At 42.1% G+C, this 22,355-nt stretch overlaps 7 protein-coding genes across 7 annotated transcripts; 3 read left to right on the top strand and 4 right to left on the bottom strand.

The window, feature by feature from the left end:
• Nucleotides 1-33: 33 nt before the first annotated feature.
• EAF01_003929 (uncharacterized protein) lies at nt 34-1,066 on the bottom strand (the record flags this gene model as incomplete). Its single annotated transcript, XM_038912183.1, has 2 exons — nt 939-1,066; nt 34-522 (listed from the first exon to the last, which is right to left on the bottom strand). Exons 1-2 carry the CDS (start codon nt 969-971, stop codon nt 34-36), a joined length of 522 nt encoding a protein of 173 aa, XP_038771867.1. The 5' UTR covers nt 972-1,066.
• Nucleotides 1,067-1,445: 379 nt separating this feature from the next.
• EAF01_003928 (uncharacterized protein) lies at nt 1,446-3,404 on the top strand (the record flags this gene model as incomplete). Its single annotated transcript, XM_038912182.1, has 1 exon — nt 1,446-3,404. One exon carries the CDS (start codon nt 1,446-1,448, stop codon nt 3,402-3,404), a length of 1,959 nt encoding a protein of 652 aa, XP_038771866.1.
• Nucleotides 3,405-4,466: 1,062 nt separating this feature from the next.
• On the bottom strand, nt 4,467-5,618 carry EAF01_003927 (uncharacterized protein; the record flags this gene model as incomplete). The annotated part of the gene is made up of 1 exon (XM_038912181.1): nt 4,467-5,618. The coding sequence occupies one exon, from the start codon at nt 5,616-5,618 to the stop codon at nt 4,467-4,469; it is 1,152 nt and encodes a 383-aa protein (XP_038771865.1).
• A 981-nt stretch (nt 5,619-6,599) lies between these two features.
• On the top strand, nt 6,600-8,166 carry EAF01_003926 (uncharacterized protein; the record flags this gene model as incomplete). Its single annotated transcript, XM_038912180.1, has 2 exons — nt 6,600-6,680; nt 6,820-8,166. The coding sequence occupies 2 exons, from the start codon at nt 6,600-6,602 to the stop codon at nt 8,164-8,166; spliced, it is 1,428 nt and encodes a 475-aa protein (XP_038771864.1).
• Nucleotides 8,167-15,227: 7,061 nt separating this feature from the next.
• Nucleotides 15,228-15,851, top strand: EAF01_003925 (uncharacterized protein; the record flags this gene model as incomplete). Its single annotated transcript, XM_038912179.1, has 1 exon — nt 15,228-15,851. One exon carries the CDS (start codon nt 15,228-15,230, stop codon nt 15,849-15,851), a length of 624 nt encoding a protein of 207 aa, XP_038771863.1.
• A 552-nt stretch (nt 15,852-16,403) lies between these two features.
• On the bottom strand, nt 16,404-18,468 carry EAF01_003924 (uncharacterized protein; the record flags this gene model as incomplete). The annotated part of the gene is made up of 10 exons (XM_038912178.1): nt 16,404-16,578; nt 16,631-17,136; nt 17,190-17,213; nt 17,267-17,381; nt 17,435-17,531; nt 17,587-17,670; nt 17,727-17,910; nt 17,981-18,109; nt 18,172-18,276; nt 18,328-18,468. 10 exons carry the CDS (start codon nt 18,466-18,468, stop codon nt 16,404-16,406), a joined length of 1,560 nt encoding a protein of 519 aa, XP_038771862.1.
• Nucleotides 18,469-20,384: 1,916 nt separating this feature from the next.
• Nucleotides 20,385-21,704, bottom strand: EAF01_003923 (uncharacterized protein; the record flags this gene model as incomplete). The annotated part of the gene is made up of 4 exons (XM_038912177.1): nt 20,385-20,725; nt 20,789-20,983; nt 21,037-21,577; nt 21,636-21,704. 4 exons carry the CDS (start codon nt 21,702-21,704, stop codon nt 20,385-20,387), a joined length of 1,146 nt encoding a protein of 381 aa, XP_038771861.1.
• Nucleotides 21,705-22,355: the final 651 nt, after the last annotated feature.

The raw sequence follows: 22,355 nt of genomic DNA, 5'->3' as shown, positions 1-22,355 counted from the left end.
ATCAACGCTCGTCACATAACCGATCCTCCACCACTAAACCTCCCCACCCACCCCCTCCTCCCCCTCCAAAACCCTCCCCCTCAAAATCCTCACCTCCTCCACCGGTCTATCTTCCGCTCCCGTCTTCACAAGCCCCATTCTCTTCACCGTCCCCATCCCCCTCGTCACCCGTCCAAAAATCGTATGTTTCCCATCCAACCACGGCGTCGGCGCCAACGTGATAAAAAATTGCGATCCATTTGTATTCGGGCCCGAATTCGCCATCGACAATATTCCTGCGCCTGTGTGTTTTAGTACCGGGAGATTGGACCCCGCAGGAGGGGTAAGTTCGTCTTCGAATTTTTCCCCGTAGATCGAGGTTCCGCCCCGGCCGGTACCGGTGGGATCTCCGGTTTGGAGCATGAAGTTCGGGATTATGCGGTGGAAGATGATGGAGTCGTAGTAGCCCCGGCGGATGAGTGTCTCGAAGTTGGTGCAGGTTTTGGGGGCGTGGGAGGTGTAGAGTTCGAGGGTTATGGTGCCCTAGAGAGGAGGGAGTGTTAGGTGGGTGGGTTGAGGGATGATGTGTTGGCTCTTTAAGGGTTTTGGGGAAGTTGGGGAAGTTGGTTGGAGAAGATGGAGGCAAAAACTATGCTCAGAAATCTCTATTGCTCTCTGCCGTGTGAACGACGCTCCGCGGGCCCTCCAGATATTCGTTATATTATTGATTGGAAGTCGGAGACTATCAATAGCTACTTGCTAAATGAATAATGCTCTGCTGGCCATCTGCGGGTTTTAGGATTGGTGGGTGGGAAAATGATGGCAGATGTTATCTTTTTAAATTAACTACTCCCCATAGCCGTCTGCCATACGATTGACGCTCCGCTGGCCCTCCGGGGGCCACTGCCGTGGAGGCAGATTGTTGAGGGCAGGAAAGTAATTGGGAAATCTGTACATACCATTGTGGTTTCTAGGGCGATATTGACTGCCATTTTGTATGTTTGTATATTTATAATCAATCGAAGTGACCAATTGATAATATAGAAACTATGAAGTCCATTCAGAGTGAGGAGAGAGTATTATGTTCAATATTCGAGAAGGCTTCAATTTATTGTTTACTTTTTGCAAGGCTGAAAGAAAGTTTGTCGCCCATCAGCCTTGTCAGATCCCTGCTGTTTGTTTGTTCCTTTGGGAAGGACAACATCTACAACCAACTTCATTTTTTGGAGAAGGTGTTTCCTAGCTAATATTTGAAGACTACATTCACTTGAAATTAAACTTGTTATTTCTGGAAGTGAAAAGGTGTAGCTGGCTGGAGACGAAAAAACTCCAATTCAAAGTTACCACAATGAACTGGCTTCAATTGTGAAATACTCTCAATACCTCACAACTTAACCTCCAACCTGTCAATCTCATAGTGGTCACGATTTACTGCATACCAACACCAGATAAGTCAACCACAGAAAATGGACAACTTCAAAGATTTGCTAGCCAAATGTGGCTCTATGATCTATACACATCGAGAGATGATTAAATTGGAAATCCATGTTATCCTCGCTGCTCTCTTCCCCATCTACATCGGATCACATGCATCACTCCAACGCCCTCCTTCTGCCTCACCACCTCGCAAATCCTCTTCTTCTAATCGTCTCCAGACTTCAGATGAAGAAGATGAAGAAGAATCAAGAGCTCAAATGGAAGGTATGACGCCTTCTGATGCTATTATCTTTCCACTTTTAGCTGCTGTGGCGTTGGGAAGTCTCTATTTTATTATAAAATGGTTGGATGATCCAGCTATTCTTAATAAAATATTGGGATGGTATTTTTCTGCTCTGGGGATTTTCGGAGTAGGGAGATTGGCAAAGGATTCATTGGATGTGGGAGTGGGATTTATTTTTCCAAACGTGTGGACGGGGGGAAATAATGTTTTTCATGTCGATCAGAAAGCGAGACAACAAGTTTCTGAAGATGGACAGGGGAAATTGGTCAGTGTTGGAATCACGAGCCCTCTTCCTGGGCGACTTTCAAAGATCAATCTACCAACAGGAGTTACGAATGCGTTGTGGAATGTTCGTGGTCTTTTAAGAACAAATTATACGCTTCATCTTCACATTAAGACTATACTTCCTCATCAAAAGTCTCCCATCAAGTTTACATCACTTCTCGGTCTCTTGATAGGGATTGCCACAATCACAGCTTACAATCTGATGAATGCACCATGGTATCTTACAAATCTTATGGGATTCGGGTTTTGCTATGGATCTCTCCAACTCATGTCCTTGACTACATTCTTCACTGGATCATTAGTTCTCTTTGGATTGTTCTTTTACGATATAATCATGGTGTTTTATACACCTTTAATGGTCACCGTGGCTACAACTCTGGATGTCCCAATCAAACTTGTGTTTCCGGCAGGTGAAAGTGGAAGAGGTAGTATGTTAGGATTAGGAGATATCGTTCTACCAGGAATCTTGGTTGCGTTGGCTTTGAGATTCGATTTGTATTTGCATTATTTGTATTTACAGAAATCAACCTCTCCTCTTGTTTCTCCTTCCACAACCTCGAAGAAAGTCCTCGCAGGAACCTCAACAACCCCCCACCCCACATCCCAAAAACCAGCCTACACACCAGCGACCGGCCTCTGGGGCGAACGTTTCTGGACTTCTTCTTTCTCACCTCTCTCCTCTTCCTCCATGAAAACAGGCGTCGAAGGAACTCGTTTTCCAAAACCTTACTTCAAAGCCGCTCTTGCGGGATACATCATTGGAATGCTCGTAACATTATTCGTTATGAATGTATGGAAACATGCACAGCCAGCTCTCTTGTATTTGGTTCCTGGTGTTGTATTCAGCTTGTGGGGAACGGCGGCTGTGAGGGGAGAATTAAGAGTTATGTGGGAATTTACTGAGGATGGGAGTTTAGAGGATGAGGGGAAGAAAGACGAGAATGGCAATAAGATTGAAGGGGGCGAAAAGGGGGAAGTAGATGAGCAGAACGAGAAGAAGGATGAAAAAGCGAAGGAAAAGCGAATCTCAATAGGAGAAGTAACAGAGAGGGAGAATCAACACGAAGAAATCAAAACCAAACTCGCAGAAGCGATTGGTACGCTAATGGACAATTCAGATGCAAGCTCGATACTATCTGATGGGTCGATTTCCTGGCCGGAAGATAATGGAAATGGAAATGCGAGTGAAGCGGATGATGAATTGGTCTATGATAGGTCGGAGAAGGAAAAACAAGAGAGGATTGAGAAAATGGCGAGGAAGGGACTGAAGGCGAAGGAGAAGAAGAAGAGGAAGATAGAGAAGGAAATGAAAGATCAAATTTTCCTCTTTTCTATCATGGGACCGGGATCGAGGAGTGCTGAGACGAAAGGAGAGAAAATGGGGATGGATGGAAAGGGAGAAGGCAAGAAGGATAGATGAGAAATTGTGGAGGGCAGAGGAGTCAGTACCGAGAGAAATCAAAATGACCACGAGTGTCTGGTACTCAGAGAGCAGGAATGAAAAATACATAGGTATCTATCTTCTTTGCCATAGTAAGTCCAGCACAGCATGGGATGAAAAACTAGAAAAGAGAAAGATGCAGATAATACATGAAACAAATCAATAGATGTATAGCTACATATCATATCACATCATATTGAACATCGCATCTGAAAAAAGGAATAGGGAATAAGAAATCTCAAATAAATAAAACTACATCGCTTCGCGTACCCCAAACCCCCCTTCCTCCTCTCTCGTACACCGAATTCGAAAAAGATGGAAATTGTTAGATACATAATCATGCAGTTATCTATTCATCCACACACCCATCCATCCATCCACAACAAAACAACCTAGCCTGCCCCCACGGCAGTGGCCCCCGGAGGGCCAGCGGAGCGTTGTTGCGAGTTAAGGATTTCATGTTAGGACTTTGGAGTACGTGATGTATTTAAGCTGAGGGATTGCCGACTTTTGCGAATTACAATCTAGGGTTTTGAGGACACGGTTAGTGTTAATATAATGGGATCATATGCAATGAATTGATAGTTTGGGGTTAGGATACTGTTGTGATGAGATTTTGCGGATTCTCTTTCTCTCCCCTATTTCTCCTCTCTTCTGACTTCTCTCTATCTGTCTGTCTTTGTGTGTGTGTGTGTGTGTGTGTTCGGTTAGGTATTGTGCTTAATTATAACTTTCTAGCTAGGTATCTGGCCATATTCTTTTTCCCGATTTCTGAACCGGTTCCGTTTTGTTGTTGTATTTAGATAGAGTGAAATGAAATGGTACGTCCTCCCTTCTTCCCTATCTATTTAGTATCTATTATCTATTGATAAATCCATCCGCAACTCCCAAGGGTCAAATCTGCTCACTCTTTCTTTCTATCTATCCCTCTCTGAAACCTTCTATTCCATCTCCTCTATTTTTTCAACTCCCACCTACCAACTTCCAATTCACAAATTCCACGCATTTCAAGAAAGCAACTCCCCTTCTCCTCCGGATCATCTAAGCTCCGAATGCAGCAGCAGGATAACTTCTCTTTTTCTTTCCACCACTTCCTGAAGCTCCACTCCGACTACTACTTCTTGAACTTTCTTTACTTTGTTCATCTCCTTGTGCTCTTGGACGTAAAAATACGTCTTCGGGCAAATCATTCCATTCTCTTTCGGGTCTACGATCTTGAAATGATGTTGTATGTTTTGATGGGGGTGGTCTTGTTGTGCTCATTTTAGGAGGAGGAGGAGGAGTTGATTTCGCAGCCGCATTTTGGATCGAGTCTAATATGGGAGTAGGATTTGACTGTGGTTGTCTAGGAATGTGATCTTGAACCGAAAATCTTCGTCTAAAAACAAATGCGTCTTGTGGTCGTAGACGTCTGTAATATCCTTCGACTAATTCCCCCTTTTCGAATCCGCGCTTGGTATACCAATCTGATGCTTCTTGATTATCGACCCAAACGTGCGCGTATAATCCTTCTATTTTGACTCCAATGGGTATGCGAGAAGATGTAGCAGATTCGATGACCGAGTTTAATAGTGCGGTTGCGAGCCCGATGGTTCGGTAGGGAGACAGTAGAGTGAGAGATTGTAGATATATACTATACGTATTTGCGGGAGGTTGAGCATGTGGAGAAGACGGAGGAGAGGGATCGATTCGACAGATTAGAGAACCGATGACTTTGGGTTCGGAGTTGGAGTCTGGAGTATATGTAACTACTCTTGAGAAAGAGAGAGAGATTGGGATCGAAGGAGACGGAGGAGAAGTAATAGCGTGGTAGAAAGCATCTGGGTATGGAATTGGAAGGAGGAGAGCATTAATACGGCGTAAGGGTTGAATGTGGTGATCTTGCGGTATTTCGATTTTATAACCCTGGGGAAGTTTCTGTGATGATGCAGGTAATGGCTCTAAAGAATCTGGGGTAGCAGTAGTTGCATTGGTTACCGGTAGTAGAGGGGCATTTGTAGAGCTTGGTGGACCCGATGCAGGTTGAGGTGGAGGTACTTCTTGACTTGCATTTCCAGTTCTATTCTCATGAGCATCTGAAGTTGTGATTGGTGTATTTCCTGGTGGTGGACTGTATGTAGGTTGTTTTGGTTGAAAGAATGATCGAATGGTTGGTTGTTGAGGACGCGGTGGTGGAGGGGTATTGTTTGACATGATGTCTGTTGTGTTCATTGTTCAATTTACTTTGCTTGGGTATGGTTTGATCTGATGTTTAAGGAGAGACAAAACTGCTTGGAGGAAGAGAGAAGATGTGCGTGCTCTGAGTGCTTTGTATGTATTGTACTGTAATTCGACTCGACATGTATGAGAAAAGAGATGTGTCTTCTTGGACGTTTCCTACTAGCATTTCGTGGAGGAGAGTATATAAATGACATATGGAATTATATCAAGGTTCAAGGATATCATTTCCACTCTGTACCTTTTTTCATCAGCCACGAGTTTCCATTTTTATCTTCTCTATCCCTTCACTCCAAACTGTTTTCTTTTCCTCCCTCTGTACCTAGTAATAAATAGCTAGCAAAGAGTGAAGCTTGCTTCTTCGCCCGTATTAGGTAAATAGCCAATTGGTCATCAGTATTGATTGACCTTCACCGCCCTTACTAATCCCAAGCAAGTTAAACATGAACTGGCAATAATTTCGAACATCATTGAGCTCTGGGTATGAAACCCCAAAGTACCTAGTCCAGTACAGGAAATCAGTACATACAGCACCAAATTGCCCAAAGTGTGAGAAAGAAGAGGTTCAAGGGAAAACAAGTTAATTAATATCAACCAATTTTCTATCTTGGAATCTTGGGGAAAAGAAATTGAAGGTATTCAGACAACGACGACACAATACTTCTCTTCTTCTATTTTCTCTACCTCGGGTGGAAATTCAATCTCAACTATAAAATGATCTTTTATTCATTTCAAATCCCTTTTATCATTTCTTAAGAAAGAAGGAGAGATAGAGAGAGAGAGAGAGAGAGGGAGAGACAGGAAGATCTTCCAATCATTTCTTTCCATCCATAGTTCCTAACCCTCTCCCAAGTTCCCTCCCCCGAATTCAACAATTCCCTCAGCCTTGGGGTTTTCCAAGAAACTCAATTTATTTCAAGGAAAATCTTACCACCAACTGGCAAATAGATCCTCAAAATGTCTGCCAACGATCAGTTTCCTCAGACTGGTATAATAACTGCTGGTCAAGATGAAGAAATTGATACTATGGAGAAACTTGTAATTATCCTTTTTCATGCCTTTCCCTTGCCTGCCTTTCCTTGCCTGACTTTCCTTGCCTGACTTTACCTCACCTTTTTACAAGCAAAACTTGTGTGTTGCCTTGCTTACTTGCCAATTTACTGACATTTTACAATAGACAAATTCGGTACTTGATGATATCTTCTACAACATCATTCATGATATAGTATTACAAACTCATCGTGAAGAGAAAATAGCAAAGGCATGTTCGGCTGCTATTGCCATTGAACAAAAAGTCGCAGAAACCAATCCTGATTCAATAGACGATCCTACTTCTTGGAACACAAATCAAATTATAGAAACCGATGCGGCGAAGTGGGAAAATAAAGAAGTTTTCTTAAAAGGCAATCCATTAGAATTGGTCGATGAGATTATCTGCGCAAAGTGTGGTTTACCTCGACTTTTACAACCTACAGACGGAGTGGGAGCAAAGAAACCTCCTCCAGGAAAGGAGTTCTGCAAGAAGAAGCCTTTCATTGAGAAACCATGGCATGATGTGTATGGTCAAACTTATGTGCCAGAAGGACCAGGTAGAGGAAAGAAGAAGAAGGATATGATCAATCCTTTACTACAACAACAGAAAGAAGGAACACCAAATAGTCAGGATGGTGAAGACGAAGGACCGGCGAAACCAATTTCTTTCCCTCACGCCAAATGTCACAATTGTAACACATTTCTACCGATTAAGCGAATGAACAATCATATGGTGAAATGTATTGGAGGTGGAGGAAGAGATTCTGCAAGAGCAGCTGCCTTCAAAATTAATGGAAATGGATTGGGTACAGGAAATAACAGTCAAAATGGTACACCACCTTTAAGTCGACAAGCAACACCACAACCCCATGGAGGAAAGAGAGGTAGTCCTCATAAACGCGAAGCTCCCGATGATCCAGATTTCGAATCCGATTCTCCACAAAAGAAAAAGAAGTTATTGAAGAAACCAGGTAGCTCGGGTGGAATTATTCTGAAGAATAAACTCAAAGCTCCGAAAATGGCAAAAACACCTTCACAACTTTCCTCATCAAATCTTAGTTTCGAACACAAAAGACCGGATAGTGATGATGATAATGATTCAGGAGATGATGATCGAGATGGTGAATATGGAAGGAGGACTAGTATTGAGCCGAAGAAGAAAATGTTGGTTAATAAGACGGGGGCTGGGATAGTCAAGAAGAATAAGGACGGTGGTGGTCTTGGTATTGCTGGGTTGAGCGATAAAAAGAAAAAGAAATTATTATTGGGCAGACCGGGGAGTGGCAGTTCAACACCAGTCCTGAAACCAGGTTCGTTACCAATGGATGAGGATCGAGAGAGGGAAAGAAAGAAGATCAAGAATGGAAATGGAAGTGGAACTTTGAGTGCTCATAAGAGAGACAGAGAGAGAGAAAGAGAGAGAGAGAGAGATAGGGATTGGGGTGCGGATGAGAAATCTGAGAGTAGTCAGACTTTGTCTAGTCCAAATTGAGGAGGTTGTGAACTGGAGGGGAAAGGTGTGTGGGGGGCGTTGATTTCAAATTCAACGAGTGGTTAGGGATAGGTTACAATAGAGAGAAAAGAGAACTCATGAGTTCCTTAGTGTAAGACCATGGTGGAATGAACATTTGAAAGGCATTGATGGGGAACAGGATTCCAATGGGTAACATACATGCATATGGCTGGCGTTCATTTCTCACTTCTTACTTTTATGTTCGGCATTCAAATATGCATATACACAAACGTTTCGGGGGAAGAATATACTTGAGGTATGGTGTTTACATTGCTACCGGTGCCGAAATGTATCGGGAATGCATTAGGGGTATACATTTGGCGTTGCATTACCTTGTTTTTCGTTTTTTATTTCGTCTCGGACGACTTCTTTGTATTTATGATGGGAAAGGATTGATGAATTGGTGGATGGGATGTGGGAGTGGGGAAGGAGGGGATGATACCCATTAGTAAGGAAAGGATGGGGAATATAATACAATATACTTTACTTGTGAGTGTGGCTGGCTCGTGATCTGCTGTGATGAGCTGTGCTTTGAGGAGGAATGACTTGCAATGGAGAGGTTGTGATAATGAGGGTCATGGTATTATGGGATTGTGAAATATGGATGGGGAATTGAATGGCTGTATGAGAGCAAGAGGTTGACGTGTTTTGAGTTGGATGTTTGCTCTGTGTGATAGGCAAGTGTATATACAAGCAAGTGCTTATGTGTCAAGAGAGAATGTATGCGTGAGCGAGGGTATGTATGTATATTTGTATGTGTACGTGTATAGATGGATGCAAAGATTCATCTGTATGTGATCTGGTGATTTGATTTTGTATCTTGATTTTGTATTCGAGTTATTATGGGAATGCAGGGACTACCTAGGGACCTAATGATAGGGATGGAGTATGAGTGGCTGAGTGGCTGACTACTTTCGGGGGGGTGGACGGGCGGGAAGGTGGGTTGGAAAATGAGGGGTGGGCAAGGGTGAGAGTGTGTGAGGAGGGGCTGGAGTTTGAAAGGGTTTGAAAGGGTTTGAGAGGTTGTTTGCTGTGTTGTGGGGAAGTTATTGAGGGTTGAGGGGCGGGTGGAAGGGGAGGTGGAAGAGCAAGGTAGGAAGAGATGGGGGGGCGGGGGTTACCTCTTTCAATACATCAATCAATCAGTGAGTTTCTTTCGAAAGTGTCACTTTTATCAACATCACTGTCGTGATTATCATTAGCATTATAGTTTCTTTCTCGCTCTTACACTCTTGTACTCAATCTCGTTGTCGACCGCGTTCTCGTCGAAGGGTGTTAGTATCGCATCTACAAATCTGCTTCAGTATCTCGCAGGTGTGTTGCATTACATTGCAGTCTTATCCCTTTCTTTCTTCTCGTGTTAAGCAACATCGTGGAAGTACTGGAATGGATGGGGGTTTCCACGTATCATAGTCGCTGCTTCTGTCATAGTGGCGTGCTGCGTGCTGTTCTGGTTGTTTGGGGAGGGGGGGGGGGGTATATATATACATACCTGCGTGTATTAAAAGACTTTGTACCCGCGGTGGGGGTTGCGCGAGGTTCATGATTGAACCGAGATGTTCTGTAATAAGTCTAGATGGGTTGAGGAATGGGAGAGGAGAGGAGGAGGTGTGGAAGTGGACTTTGGGAATGAGACTCTCGGTTGTTTACCGTATAGTGGTTTTGTGTATCTTATTGCGGAGTGGCGGGGGTTCTCTTGTTCTTTGGGGGGATTTGTGAAGAGGGGGTGAGACGGGAAGGGAGAGATATAAATACGTTCACTGTATGTTTTCTACTCTTCTTCAATATTCTGGTGGCTGGGATGAAGAGGAAATTACCCTAGGTTGATGAGGTCTCGGAGAGGTGAATGACGGGAGTACTCTAGTGTTTGAGCATTTGATGGGAATCGGGGAATTTTGTGGTATAGTTTGCGGATTGCGGGAGATGAGATGAGATGGGATGGAGGATGGGGATTGTGATGAGTGAGTGAGTCTTATTGATTCCTTTATTCTCGTTGTGATACGATGTTGACATTGTCGCTGTTCATTCTTTATCTTTTGCTTTGTGAAGTTTTTTATGCTACTGTTCTTGTGGATTCATGTCTTATCATCGCTATTGCGTATTACTTTTTGAATTCCCATTTCTCTTTAACTCAGTGCTCCAGGCTGAGGATCATCACGGTTAGTATGGATTGAGAGTGCGGAGAAGTTTGCATTGAGATATTGAAGAACTTATTTAGTATCTTAATGTTGATGTTCATAGTGTGTGTTGAGAAGTTGTAGGAAGTAGGAGGAAAGAAATTGGAGGTGATTTTATAGGATAGGTAGGTAAGTGACGTTTTAGTAAGAGGTTAAGTTCTTGGGGGGTGGGTCATGTTACAGTTCTGGATATTTATGAGGAAGTTTTCAGGAGAATTGATTGTGGAGTAGGATTTATTATTGAGGGGATTGGGGGATAAATGTTTGTTCTTCTTCTTCTTCTTCTTCTTTGGAAAACTCGTCTTGGTGGGTTGTATTGGTAGTAATATTATGGTGCATGATAAGGGATTAATAAGTACAGCCTCACTGTCTGCAAAATATCCCCTGTCGTTCTGGTTATAATCCGTGACTTTGGATTTGGAATATATTATATTTTGGATTCGTATATATGCTGTAGATGCTACGTGGTAGATACATAGAACCCAGGAAGTTTCACCTGGTTGTCTATAAAAGCAGCTCATAACTTGTATGTTGAGATTCTGTAATTGGGTCGTGCTCGAAGCTGCTGTAAAGGAGAAGAAGGCGGTTTTCTCTGTTGTGGTGTGGTGTGGTAATTATGGTGTGGTGTTATTTTGAGATGGACTTGGGAGAACAGAAGATGAGTAAGTATTCACGTGGGCGATGAGAGCTATAAGAGTGAGGGACGCGCATGGATATCGACATTAATATAGTTAAATTTGCTATTTTTGGCATTGTTACTGTTGTTGTTTTCACTTCTTGACTCGGCGTTAATTCTTGTAGTCAATCATTAACACTCTATTCGCTATCCTCATTTGCCAATGTCACCCTTCTTTACACCACTGCTGTCTCTATCACATCCCCATTTTCAACCAATATAACTCTTGAGTCTAGGAATATAGTGTGTACATCTTCTCGAGCAAATCTGAAGATAAGCAATATGGTAATGAATCTGTGCTTTTTTCCCTATGCTCTTTTGACTCGTTTTTGTTGTGTTTTTGTACAGAAAGGGATACCCAGGTGTGTAACGGGGTAATTTATAGGAATATGTGGAAATTCGAGAATCAGGATCGAGAGGAAAAGGGTTTAAAGTATGATTCAAAGCTATGGAGTGGAGAGAGTGAAGGAATCAAGGGGAGAGAGAAGAGAATAGAGTTTAGATAGTCATTTTTATATCTTACTTTTTGGGGAGCAGGGAAGTGGTATATAAGTACCTCTTCTTTAGTAAATTTATACTCTCATGAATCCTTTAGCAAGGTGCATGTACACATTCAAGGACTGATGACTTCTTTGTGAGTTCATTTGTGGATGTTTGGAGATAACTCGAAAGAGTGAGAGAGTGAGAGAGCAAGAGAGAAATTGGCCGTGGAGATACAGGCAGACTTGGAATTCCGATGGTGCCGACATTGATCTTGTTACTACCATGTTTTGAGGGTTTGCAGTGTATTTTCGTTGTCGTTCCTTGATTATTGGTTTTTGTCTCAGGAGCTACACAGAGAAAATTGTTATTTTGCGAGCTCAAATTTTCGGCTTAACGGTTGGATGTAGATGAGGCTTCAGACGCTGGCGTTGGGTTCTTGCTGACTGTTCCTATTTTGAGGGGGCAAGTTATCTTTTTCTTTTGTAAATTGAAGTGAGGGGGAGTAGTTCTTAAGATATATCAGATCTTACAGGAGGCTGGAATTATATGCGATGGGTTGTATGCAACAGGGAGAGGGCGATAAGATTAGTAATATTGTCTTCAGCTTGAATCCCTTTTGTGCTGTATTGAGATGTGGCGTGAGGAGCAGACATTTCCCGTTTCTGCTTCGAACTGTCAAATTATTTACTAGAAGTGGAATCAGATTGTGGTAGTCCTCAAGCGATCCTATTTCTAAATTTCCTATGGATGTATTTAAGGCGTACCACTACTTTGACAATTCCCAGCTCCATGGCATTTTTTACACCAACAACACTTGGCATACAGGAGGCAGGCAGTATTGATATTTGCGTCACTATAATGAGATTATACACGCGGCTATGGATGGGATTACATCAAAGCTCTAACAGAAATAGAACGAGGTTCAGTCAAGATGAAATTTCATCGTCGTTTATTTGGTCGACTATCAATCTTTGTTTTCATCGTTGATTCTCACAGTCATCTTTACTTGGTTCTCTAACTAAGTTTCTAGTAGAGTCGTTGATGGATGTCTACGAAGCTTCTTATCATACGCATCTTGAGTTTCAATTGCGATAGTAGTCAACCATGCGGAGGATTTCTATCTCGCTTTACTGGTATAACGATTAAGCAATAGGGATACTATGAGCTTTTTTATACTATTGCGTTGAAAAAATTCCACATCTTGGACTAGGGAAATTTCGCGCCATAGCAGAACGGTGATTTTATGATGAGTGAGCCCTCAGTTACACTCCATGGATCGAGGGATGAGACTTGGTAGACAAGGTATAGAAAGTTTTATCCCCATCACATATCTTGTTATCTCTCAAGTGTATAAATGTTGAGGTTCCGTTTGGCCTTCAATCTCACAATATTCTTTTCAAGTGCTGCTGCGAGGCGTGAGGGCATAGTCTCAGCGGAAGTCGGTCTCTGAATAGCACCACTTTTTTGATGGAGCCAGAAACTCATTTTCTCCTATTTGATGAATAAATCTTTGCACATTTACGCGGTTGAAGAAAATACCAAACTTGTTATTGTCGAATATGAGTTGGAGGACTCGTTTTCGTTTTATTCTTAGGATTATGAAATTGATTGCTGTCATGTCTACCCATTTTCTTCTTGTCGAGACTTGCGTGTGTGTGTGTGTCGAGCAGGATAAATGTCAATATAGTGTGTCATTTAATCAAAACTTTATGTTGTTTAAGATTCATACTGCCCCGATCATCTGAATTGTGTTTCCATGTAGACCAGACAGAAAAGGGAATTGATTAAGAATTTCACGAAGTAGAGAAGTTGATCTCCCCAGAGAGGCAAGATTGAATGGCAGAAGTTTGTGACAAAAATATTTCCTTTGCCTTCTAATATGATTATAGAATCTAGATGCGAATGGATCGAGAGATTCTTGATTCCTATCATCCCTCCATCGACTAGGGGATCCACATCTCCTGTTAGACTTTGATACTTCTGGGTGTATTTAAGTAACCAGACTTCTAGTAACTTCTATACAAATACAAAGCATTCATGAATCCTTGATAAGGCGGTGCAGATGTTAGCTTTGCTTCTTAAAATTAGGAGGTGAACCTGTTAAATACACTGAGAGTGATTATCGAGGAAATTCAGAAGTACGGAAATTGTTATCGTCGTTGATTCAAAGAACGTTCGTTGATTGTTGATCAATACTACCATTTTGTTTTTCCTCACTGTTAATCTAAGAGCTCTTGCTATCATTAGAATTGGTCTAATTATTCTATATGGTTTCGTGATCATGGGTTGTTTTTTCTCAAAGAGAGTGAAATTCCGGCTATATCTACGTGTTTTCCTGACTTTCAGCTGCGATTGACAGAACAAGTATTCAATTCTAGGACCTCGACGAAGCGAGCCAGTATCGAGAGCTTCATCACTGGATCTGCTAAACTCTGCTGCTTGTTTGACTTCGGCTACTATTCGTTACGTGATCGTCAATCAACTTCATCTACATATAGAATTCAGCCAAAGCCTAAAGGAGCTTCTTCCAAGTCTGGATAACTCAGGCTATAGAAGTAGCAGTTGAGAAAACTATTCTTGATCGAAATTCGCAAATCTTTGTGGACTTGCTTATAGAAGTCATGTATTTCGTGGACTTAAGAAGTGGCTTATGGTTGATGTAACTTGCTCGTACGAGAGTCATGGTCTAGATCGTGATAAGAAAAGTTGAGTCAAAGGATCAGGGGCAAAGATTCATCGGAACATGCCATAAATTTATATATGATTTTTTGTTCGCCACGTGCTTAAAACTTTTCCCCTTTTTCTTGTTCTTCGGCTTTCTATCTCTGGTTATAACTTAACATTCACATGAGGGGTGCGACGACTGTGAATTGTCGATACATCAGAGAGCACGCCCTTTTGGAATCTCCCGTGATTTGTGATAGAGTTCTTACTGATGATTTTACTTCGCGTGATTGGTAGCATCCGAACGTTCTGGCCTAGATTTAACTCGACCTCGCGTAACTTTCCATGTATTTTAGACGTCCTTTTCCACGGGGAGACACCATAAACACCAAAAAAGACAATTGTAGGAGAGAGTGAGTAAAGGCCAATTCCGTTTATATTACATGAAGATTTTATGCAATAAGAGATCAGAGCGCCTTTGACTACGATTAATGGAATTACGAATCCAAGGCTGTTTGCCTGAATTATGATGGAGAAGCTACCAAAACTATCACAAGCAATGTTGTTTCAACTGGCATGGTTATCCAGACAACAAACTTATTTTAAACAACTGAAATTGGTTCTACTGTCACCATAGCAGCCGCACAGTCAACTTCAACTGTCCCCGCATCTTCTGGATCTCTTCCTTTGGCGAATGACCCTTATGTTATAGCTAATGGAGGGGCTGGAGGGGCCAACAAGAAGCGCGGATAGGTTAACATCCACTCAGAAGTCAGTACTTGGATGAAAATTATCAAAAAATAAATGAACTAACCAAAAATACAGTCTCTAAGCCAACCAGCTTCAACAGCGGCCGCTTACCCTGTCATCATCCCCACCAAGCTGCTAGCCCAGAGCTGATTGATTCTTTAGCTTCTGGTCCTAGAGATTCCGATGTGGAAGCCAAGCCAAAGAGATGGTGGTTTGATTCATGGTGAAAAAACACCAAATATCCTTCCTTGATATATTGTCGAAAAATCGTCAGGGTTGTCCACACTCAAATGATCACTCTTCAGGCACAAGGAGAAAGTACCACAACTTTGCCTCCGGAAGTTGCAACTTCCATCATATTATCAACATCAACTCAAATCATCACATCGGCACCATCTACGACTGCTACTACTACAGTTGTCCAAATTGAAAATGTAACGTCGATAGGCACCGAGAAGGATGTGATTACTCACAGCTCTCCAAGCACAACAACAACGTTCCCACCGCAAGCTACACCGTATGATATGTGCCAGGAGAACAAAATAGTAGCAGCCGTGGGAGGAGCTACCATCGACTATTCCCTACCTAGTTACGGTCCATCCAGCCTCCAACTCCACTGGACATATATAGCCGATCCCTATGTGGAACCATATAATTGCTGTGCCATATGTGCACAATCATCTACATGTGTTGGATGTTTCTACAATATCGATACAACCGCCAATCCTGGTCCTGCTGTCACTTGCTACACGCATGAAGCAACAGATGGTGTTTGCGATCTCTCTGGGATTCGGTATGTTTTCCGTGCAGATTTGAAGCGTAATACTCTTTCTCCTAATGTAGCAGAAAATGGAAATTGCGGTAGAGGACAGCTTGATAATGGGGCTAGACCTAGGTTGGATGGTAAATTGTGATTCTTTGTAGACATTGAGTCCTTGAAAATTGCGAATGATAGTTGATCGATGGGTAGGTGTGTAGTTTATGGATTGCGCAGTTTCTCCTCGTTGAAGACCTCAGTTGGGTCTGATATATGAAATTTTTGAAAAAGTAGGAGCCAAAAAGAGACAATCTAGAGTTTTGATTGTATGTAATTGAATGTCGGATATAGGAAATATCTTGCAAAAGGAAAATTAAATCACGGATTTGTATCTTGTATTTATCTTGAACATCGAAGTAAAACTAAGATCAATTACTTTCTATCTTCTGATAAATGGGAACACAGGGATATATATGGAATCCCAGCTGTAAGACTGATTAATTCTGTATTTTCTTCAACTCCTCTGTCATTGAATGTAAGATGATTTCTTCAATATCTTCTAACGATGTAAGATTACAGTCTGGAGAGCCGAGTCACAGTTATTGAGAAACAACTTGCCAGATTAAATAAATTTCTATTCTAAAATATATACAAAGAAGTGAATCCAGCCAAGTATCAATACATTTCCATGCGTATTCTTCATCACCATCTACCCACTCTTCTCAAGCTTCCTCAACAAAACTCTCGTTCCATGTCTTGGGATAACCATTGTGGTATATCCCATGGTAAGTGATTGATTTTCATCCGCCAATTTGAATTCGTAGTTGGTCATCAAGTGCGCCAAAATTTGTTTCAATGATGCGCTGACGTACCAACGGCCAGGACTGAGCAGGTGTTAGTTTTTGCACCATGTATTAAACAAAGGGATATACTCACCAAGCTTTCTTACTAGCCCCCCAAAATGGAAATCCACTACTGACATCCGTATACTTCATCCTTGGTTCTTCTCTCCCTCTATCCTCCGGTAACACAAATCTAAAACCATCAAAAGTTTCCGGATTATTGTAATACCTCGGACTTTTCATCAACGCATCTTGAGGCACCGCAATAATGTTACCAACTGGAATGGTTTCGCCACTCGAGAATGTGAATGGTTTCATAACTTTACGTTGAATGGAAAGTGCATCTAATGGATTCACGCGAGCTGATTCGCGGAGGAAAGATTCCATTAAAGGCATGTTCTTGTACTGCATTTCTTCGGGTAAGGATAGCATGGTGTGGATTTCTTCAGTGAGTGGTTCAATGTATTCTGGATGAAGACAGAGATTGTAAATTGTGAAAGTAAGAACTAGGGGGAGTTGATGAGCGGAGGCGAAAGTGAGGGCAATCATTTGTTGGACAATACGCTCTACGGTACGTTGGCGGGGCGTTGTGGATGATTCCTAGACAAGGTTAATATTCTTCGGCCAGACAGTGTGGAAATTGATATTCTTACAATGACCCAAGTTATACAATCAGACTGTGATGATAAGGTTAGCAAGCAATTCTTGAAGATTCTCTTTGATAGCTTACGGGTAAAGATTTCTTCTCCTCGATATCTCTAAGACGTTGGATAACCAAAGGTCTGATGTGCCCGGCTACCTTTTTCATTGCACCACTCCAGGCCATAATAGCGGGACAAGCGTATCTAAAAAAAGATCAGAATTGGATATTTAAGAGTGCAGATATTGGGTTGCTCACGGAATGATGAATGCAGGCATGTAACGACAAAATTCCATAGAGAGAATAACATCGTTCGAGTATCGTAACACGGCATCAACATAATCTTGGTCATTGGCTATGCATCTGTTAGTGAAACTACAATCAAGCAAAACCGTGGCATATAGACGCACCAAGTTCATCTCCAACAAGCACTTGACAATTGATTCTCAAACCGATAGCCTCAGATAGGCCTAAGACAGAAACTGAAGTCCAATCTACGTCAAGTTAGCAGAGCAATTTTTCATAAGTAGTTTCGCAGTAAGTTTATTACCATTAACAGATTTTCCTTTTGACAAAACTTTGTTAAATGCTTCCTCAATTTTCTGCTGAATTCTGGGTCTCAGGGCTGGTTGATTTGTTCTCAAAAGGAACTTGAGAACACGCCCTGGTATAGTATCATGAGGATCAATTTCTCCAGTCTCAAATCCATAGAATGTGTATTTTGCTTTGACTCGCTGTACATCACATTAGCTCATACCCCATGGCACAAGAGATTTCTTTCCAAAAGTGACGGAGAAGACATACATCTTCCATAGCATCATGCAGAGACAAATGATCTTGGGAACTCTCGTTCACTTCTGCAATGTGCGCCTCAGACGAAACAAAGACTTGATACTCATCGAGGGCTGGAATAGCAAATGGTTCTCCTTTCGCCTACAACCCAATTAGCTTAGGATCAGATATAGACTTGTCATTGAGATATCAGAGTGCAGTACCTGATCATATGCTTTCTGGATGATATCTGGAGCACCAAGAACATATTTTATGCTGCTCAACCATTTTCCCCAACGCAACTTAGGTCCAGAAATGAGTATGTTACGCTGTCAAAGTTAGTGATTGTTGATATGGTGAGAAGGTGAAGGAGGACTTACAGGACGGTTGCGGTAAATAGATGCTGTGACATAAAGTCTATTGAGAATGATCAAAATTACACAAGTATCAAACACCACCTCTGAGGTTATCCTCCAAGCACCCGCTTGAGAGCGAACTACGTCAAAAAATTCCTGAAGCATTGTGATGATACAAATCGAGGTTTGAAGATGGCCGACACGAAGGATCACGAGAAGAGCACCAGATGTATACTGCGTGGCAAATGTCCGAATCTCATTCTTGGAGAACTAATTTCCTACTTGGGAAGGGTGGGGGCGGAAAATTGTGACTTCACATCAGGCAGAAAAGATGAAATTACCATATCGTACTCTAAGCCGTGCCGCGATAGCAGACATACAATCGACGGTAGTGAAATAGAAATAGCCGCTGCCAACTTTCACAAGTGGTGAACCGATTGTGATATTAAGTCACATAAGTGCCGGAAGGACCATCAACTCCGAAACACTCCACTAGATAGTTCATTCAAACTTGATCGTTCCTTCACCCCAAGCAGGCATGGCAATATGATGAGCGGGGCAGATTATTTAAAGTATGAAATATAGCTTCGGTAGTCAGCCCGTTTTAAGAAATTCGCGAACTTGTAGTGGAGAAATAGTTCGTACCATTGGGATCAATTTGATCCGTGGTGCATGAAGTAAGTTGAAGCCTACGATAGTGCGATAAATCAGTCTGGGCGTGTGAAAAACGTTTGCTTTAGTGTGTGTGCGCATCAATTAAGCGCGATCGATTTATCTCGACCATGTTCCTGGAAAATTGCGCACATCTTTCTTCTACCGGAGGATTCTAACCTGGTGAGAGCATGTACCGTGAAACCCGTCACTTCGGATGTCATCACAGTAGGATGAAATATCGTTGGTCGGATTAAATATCCAACGGAATATTTTTGTGTAGTGCTACGTGTGGTTAATGCGTTTTTTGACGTTCAGGGGTAATAAAAAAGTGTGGTGGAGAACATGGCACTGGGTTTTCATAATCAGGGGGGGGGGAAACGATATTCTTCAAGGAACTCGAATTACGCATGGTGAAGAATATGTCAGCGTCGCAATTATCAGTACCTAGCGCTCTTATCTGATCCAATCCCCTTTGAGATATTGATGTATGGTTGCAATGCTATAATGTACATCGACATAGCGTGGGGGACAGGGACTGGACACTGGTATTACAGTATGGTGCATTTGATATTATTTCTTACAATGCAGACATTAATTTGCAGCGTACATGTTATATAAGAGTGGGATATCAGGCCAGGCGTGGCGTGGCGGCGTGGTTGCATTGCATAGTTGCATTGCTTTGATAGCTCAACTATACATAGAACATTTGAAGTAACATTGAAGGGATTAATTTCTAAAATCAGCTTTTAAGTTTGAATTGCTGATCATTGATCAGCAAAATCAGCAATTCCTTGCACTTTGGTTTAATCAGCCCTTGTAAACATCTCGATCAGCTCAGTTCAGCGAACGTTTAGAAAAGCGGTTCTATGTTATTGTGCTGTGTAGGTATTTAGCCGACCTGAAGTCGCTGAGCAAGCATCGAGCCTAGGTCAGGTCAGGGGTTAAACCAGGGTATGCGGGGTATACACTTATGCATATCTCGTCCCTCTATGCGCCTGGGATTTCTTCGTAGGGTACGGATATTCTCCGACAGCATTACTTGAAATGATACCAAGCACGGAATGAAGTTAGATTTTCTTTCGAGAAGACTTCCACAAGAGATTTTTCCTGCAAAATGTAAACCTTCGACGGAGGTTTATTCCAGATTCTGAGGCAAATTGTGGTGTGATTACTCATCCATGAAAAGACCAAAGGGTAATATGACAATAGTGACATTTTGAAACCTAGGGACCAAGATAAAAGGCATATGTAAAAGAGTAAAAATTCTGGGTATTTGCTATACAAAATTTAGAATGAATATAGGACAACCTAAGCCCCTAAGAAAATCGTAATAAATCCGTTACGCATGTTAAAATCCTTTCCTCGAAAGTTCCAACCATTCCCACGTAACCCACGAACCAAACAATATATACAAGATTGCAATCAAACTACACGTTTTCATAATAAGTTCTCTCACGCTCTAGTGTCGTCGCAAGCTCATGAGTAACCTCATATCGTTGCTTGACCCTGACATTATCCAATGGAAGAATGCTTTGCTCGCTTGTTACACTGCTTCCTCCATCGGTAGGACTTTGGCTGTTCTTCGAGTCCGCTGTTCGCATATAGCTGTCTTGACCGGTAAATGTATCAAGCGTTACTCTCAATCTATTTCTTCTGTTGTTCTTGGGGTAGATTTCGGAACTCTTTGGTGGAGTATATTTGGATAATTTGACATTTTCTTCCTTGGAGAAGAGACCGCGAATAGAGGCAAGGCAGACAACTACAATAGCTAAAGAGAAACATGAATTAGATTAACAGTTCAGAAATACGTTGATTCGGAGTATTAACTTACCAATTGTAGTCTCAATAGCAGACCACATGTAGAGCCATGAAGTATCAGGCATGCGAGTCAACGAACTGACGACTGTAGTTCGCACGATGGCGAAGGTGACTGTGATGAGAGCTAGAGAGAAGATGATACCGAAAGTAATCTTTCTCTTCATCTTCATTTGCGTACCCCACAACATACTGATTGGAATGACCATAACTACGCATGCAAGTTAGTTAAGTCTAACGCGAGAAAAAGAGAAGAAAACTTACTCAAAGCATCGGAAACCACATCCCAAGCACAGTTTAACTTCAAGGTAATTTGTTGGAAGTTTACCGCAGAGTCCGTTGTACATTTTGTTTCGATTGTAGTCAATGGAACAAACAAACAATGATATTGAATTGTCCCAATGCAAGCAAAGTAGGTGCAGATAGTGAAAACAGTGATTGGCCACCATAGGAATTCAACCTTTGCCACATGCGATCCAAGTCGTCGAATGAAGAGCAAGAAAGAGAACTTGACAGACCACAAAGTGGAGTAAAAGAGGATGATGACGACTCCGGATGCTTCGGAATAAGCCTCACTGTTGGTAACGAAATCCGCTCCAGGCATTTTGATTCCAGCTGACACGGCCATGAGGTCGAACATCGCTTGGGCATGAATCTGCCATAGTATTGCACTGGCAAGCGCAAGAGCCAACGCTAAAAAGGCAAATATATCGTCGGTGTATAGACTTTTGAAGGTCTTAATTCTAGAGAATGTCCGTAAAGCCATGCAAATTGCAGCTATGGCGAAACCTCCCCAGATGACACCCTGAATGATTGTTAGTTGAGGCTTTCCGAGTGTCCATGGATAAAACAAGTGCACGTACCAGAAAGGTTTTCATATCAACCTTTGTTGGCTCAACAGTAGCCACTGAACCCGAAGTAGAAGTAGACATGGTGTATAATGAATCAACCTTGAGTAACTTGGTTGTCTAAACTGGACCAGTCGAGGATGATCGTCCACAGCACAAAGAAGAAAGCTTGCGGTTTAGACTCTCGAACACGGAGAGAACGTGGTGCTTATCTACTGCCACTGGTTACAGAGATGCCATATGGAAATCAAGCAAGAATGGGGCCTAGAGGTGGGGTCTCTTTCATCACAGCTTTTTGGGATAAGGTCTCGGTGAGTTCTATTGAAACTGCCTACTGTGATCGATGAACCCACTGTGCCATGCGTTTACTACTGCAATGTAAGCCCTAAATTAGTCAGGTCATAATTCTCGCGAAACATTCTGCCACGATTTCTGCAAGAATCTCATGGTCAGTCGTTTATCTCATGTCCAAAGCTTATGGAGACCCCAATTGCGTTAGCCGCCGAGTTCATTACCCTGTATATTTGTGAGTACCCCTCCAGATCCTTGGTTTCACTAGTCACAAACTCCAAAAAATTACCGTCACACAGTATTATTTTGCCGATTCTTCATTTATATGCTTATCGAAATTTTGTGACAGGAGGAGTCACGGAGGAAGCGTGTCGAAATCTCATTTCCAACCGCCTGGATGTGAGATCGGCGTGTGCCTTGTGGCCAGTGCGTGTAATTTGTGCA

This window comes from Botrytis porri, assembly GCF_014898465.1.
Source record: "Botrytis porri strain MUCL 3234 chromosome Unknown BPOR_005, whole genome shotgun sequence".
NCBI classification, from domain to species: Eukaryota; Fungi; Ascomycota; class Leotiomycetes; order Helotiales; family Sclerotiniaceae; genus Botrytis; species Botrytis porri.
The sequence above is the reverse complement of the archived record's forward strand: the minus strand, read 5'-3'. Positions and strand labels throughout refer to the sequence as shown.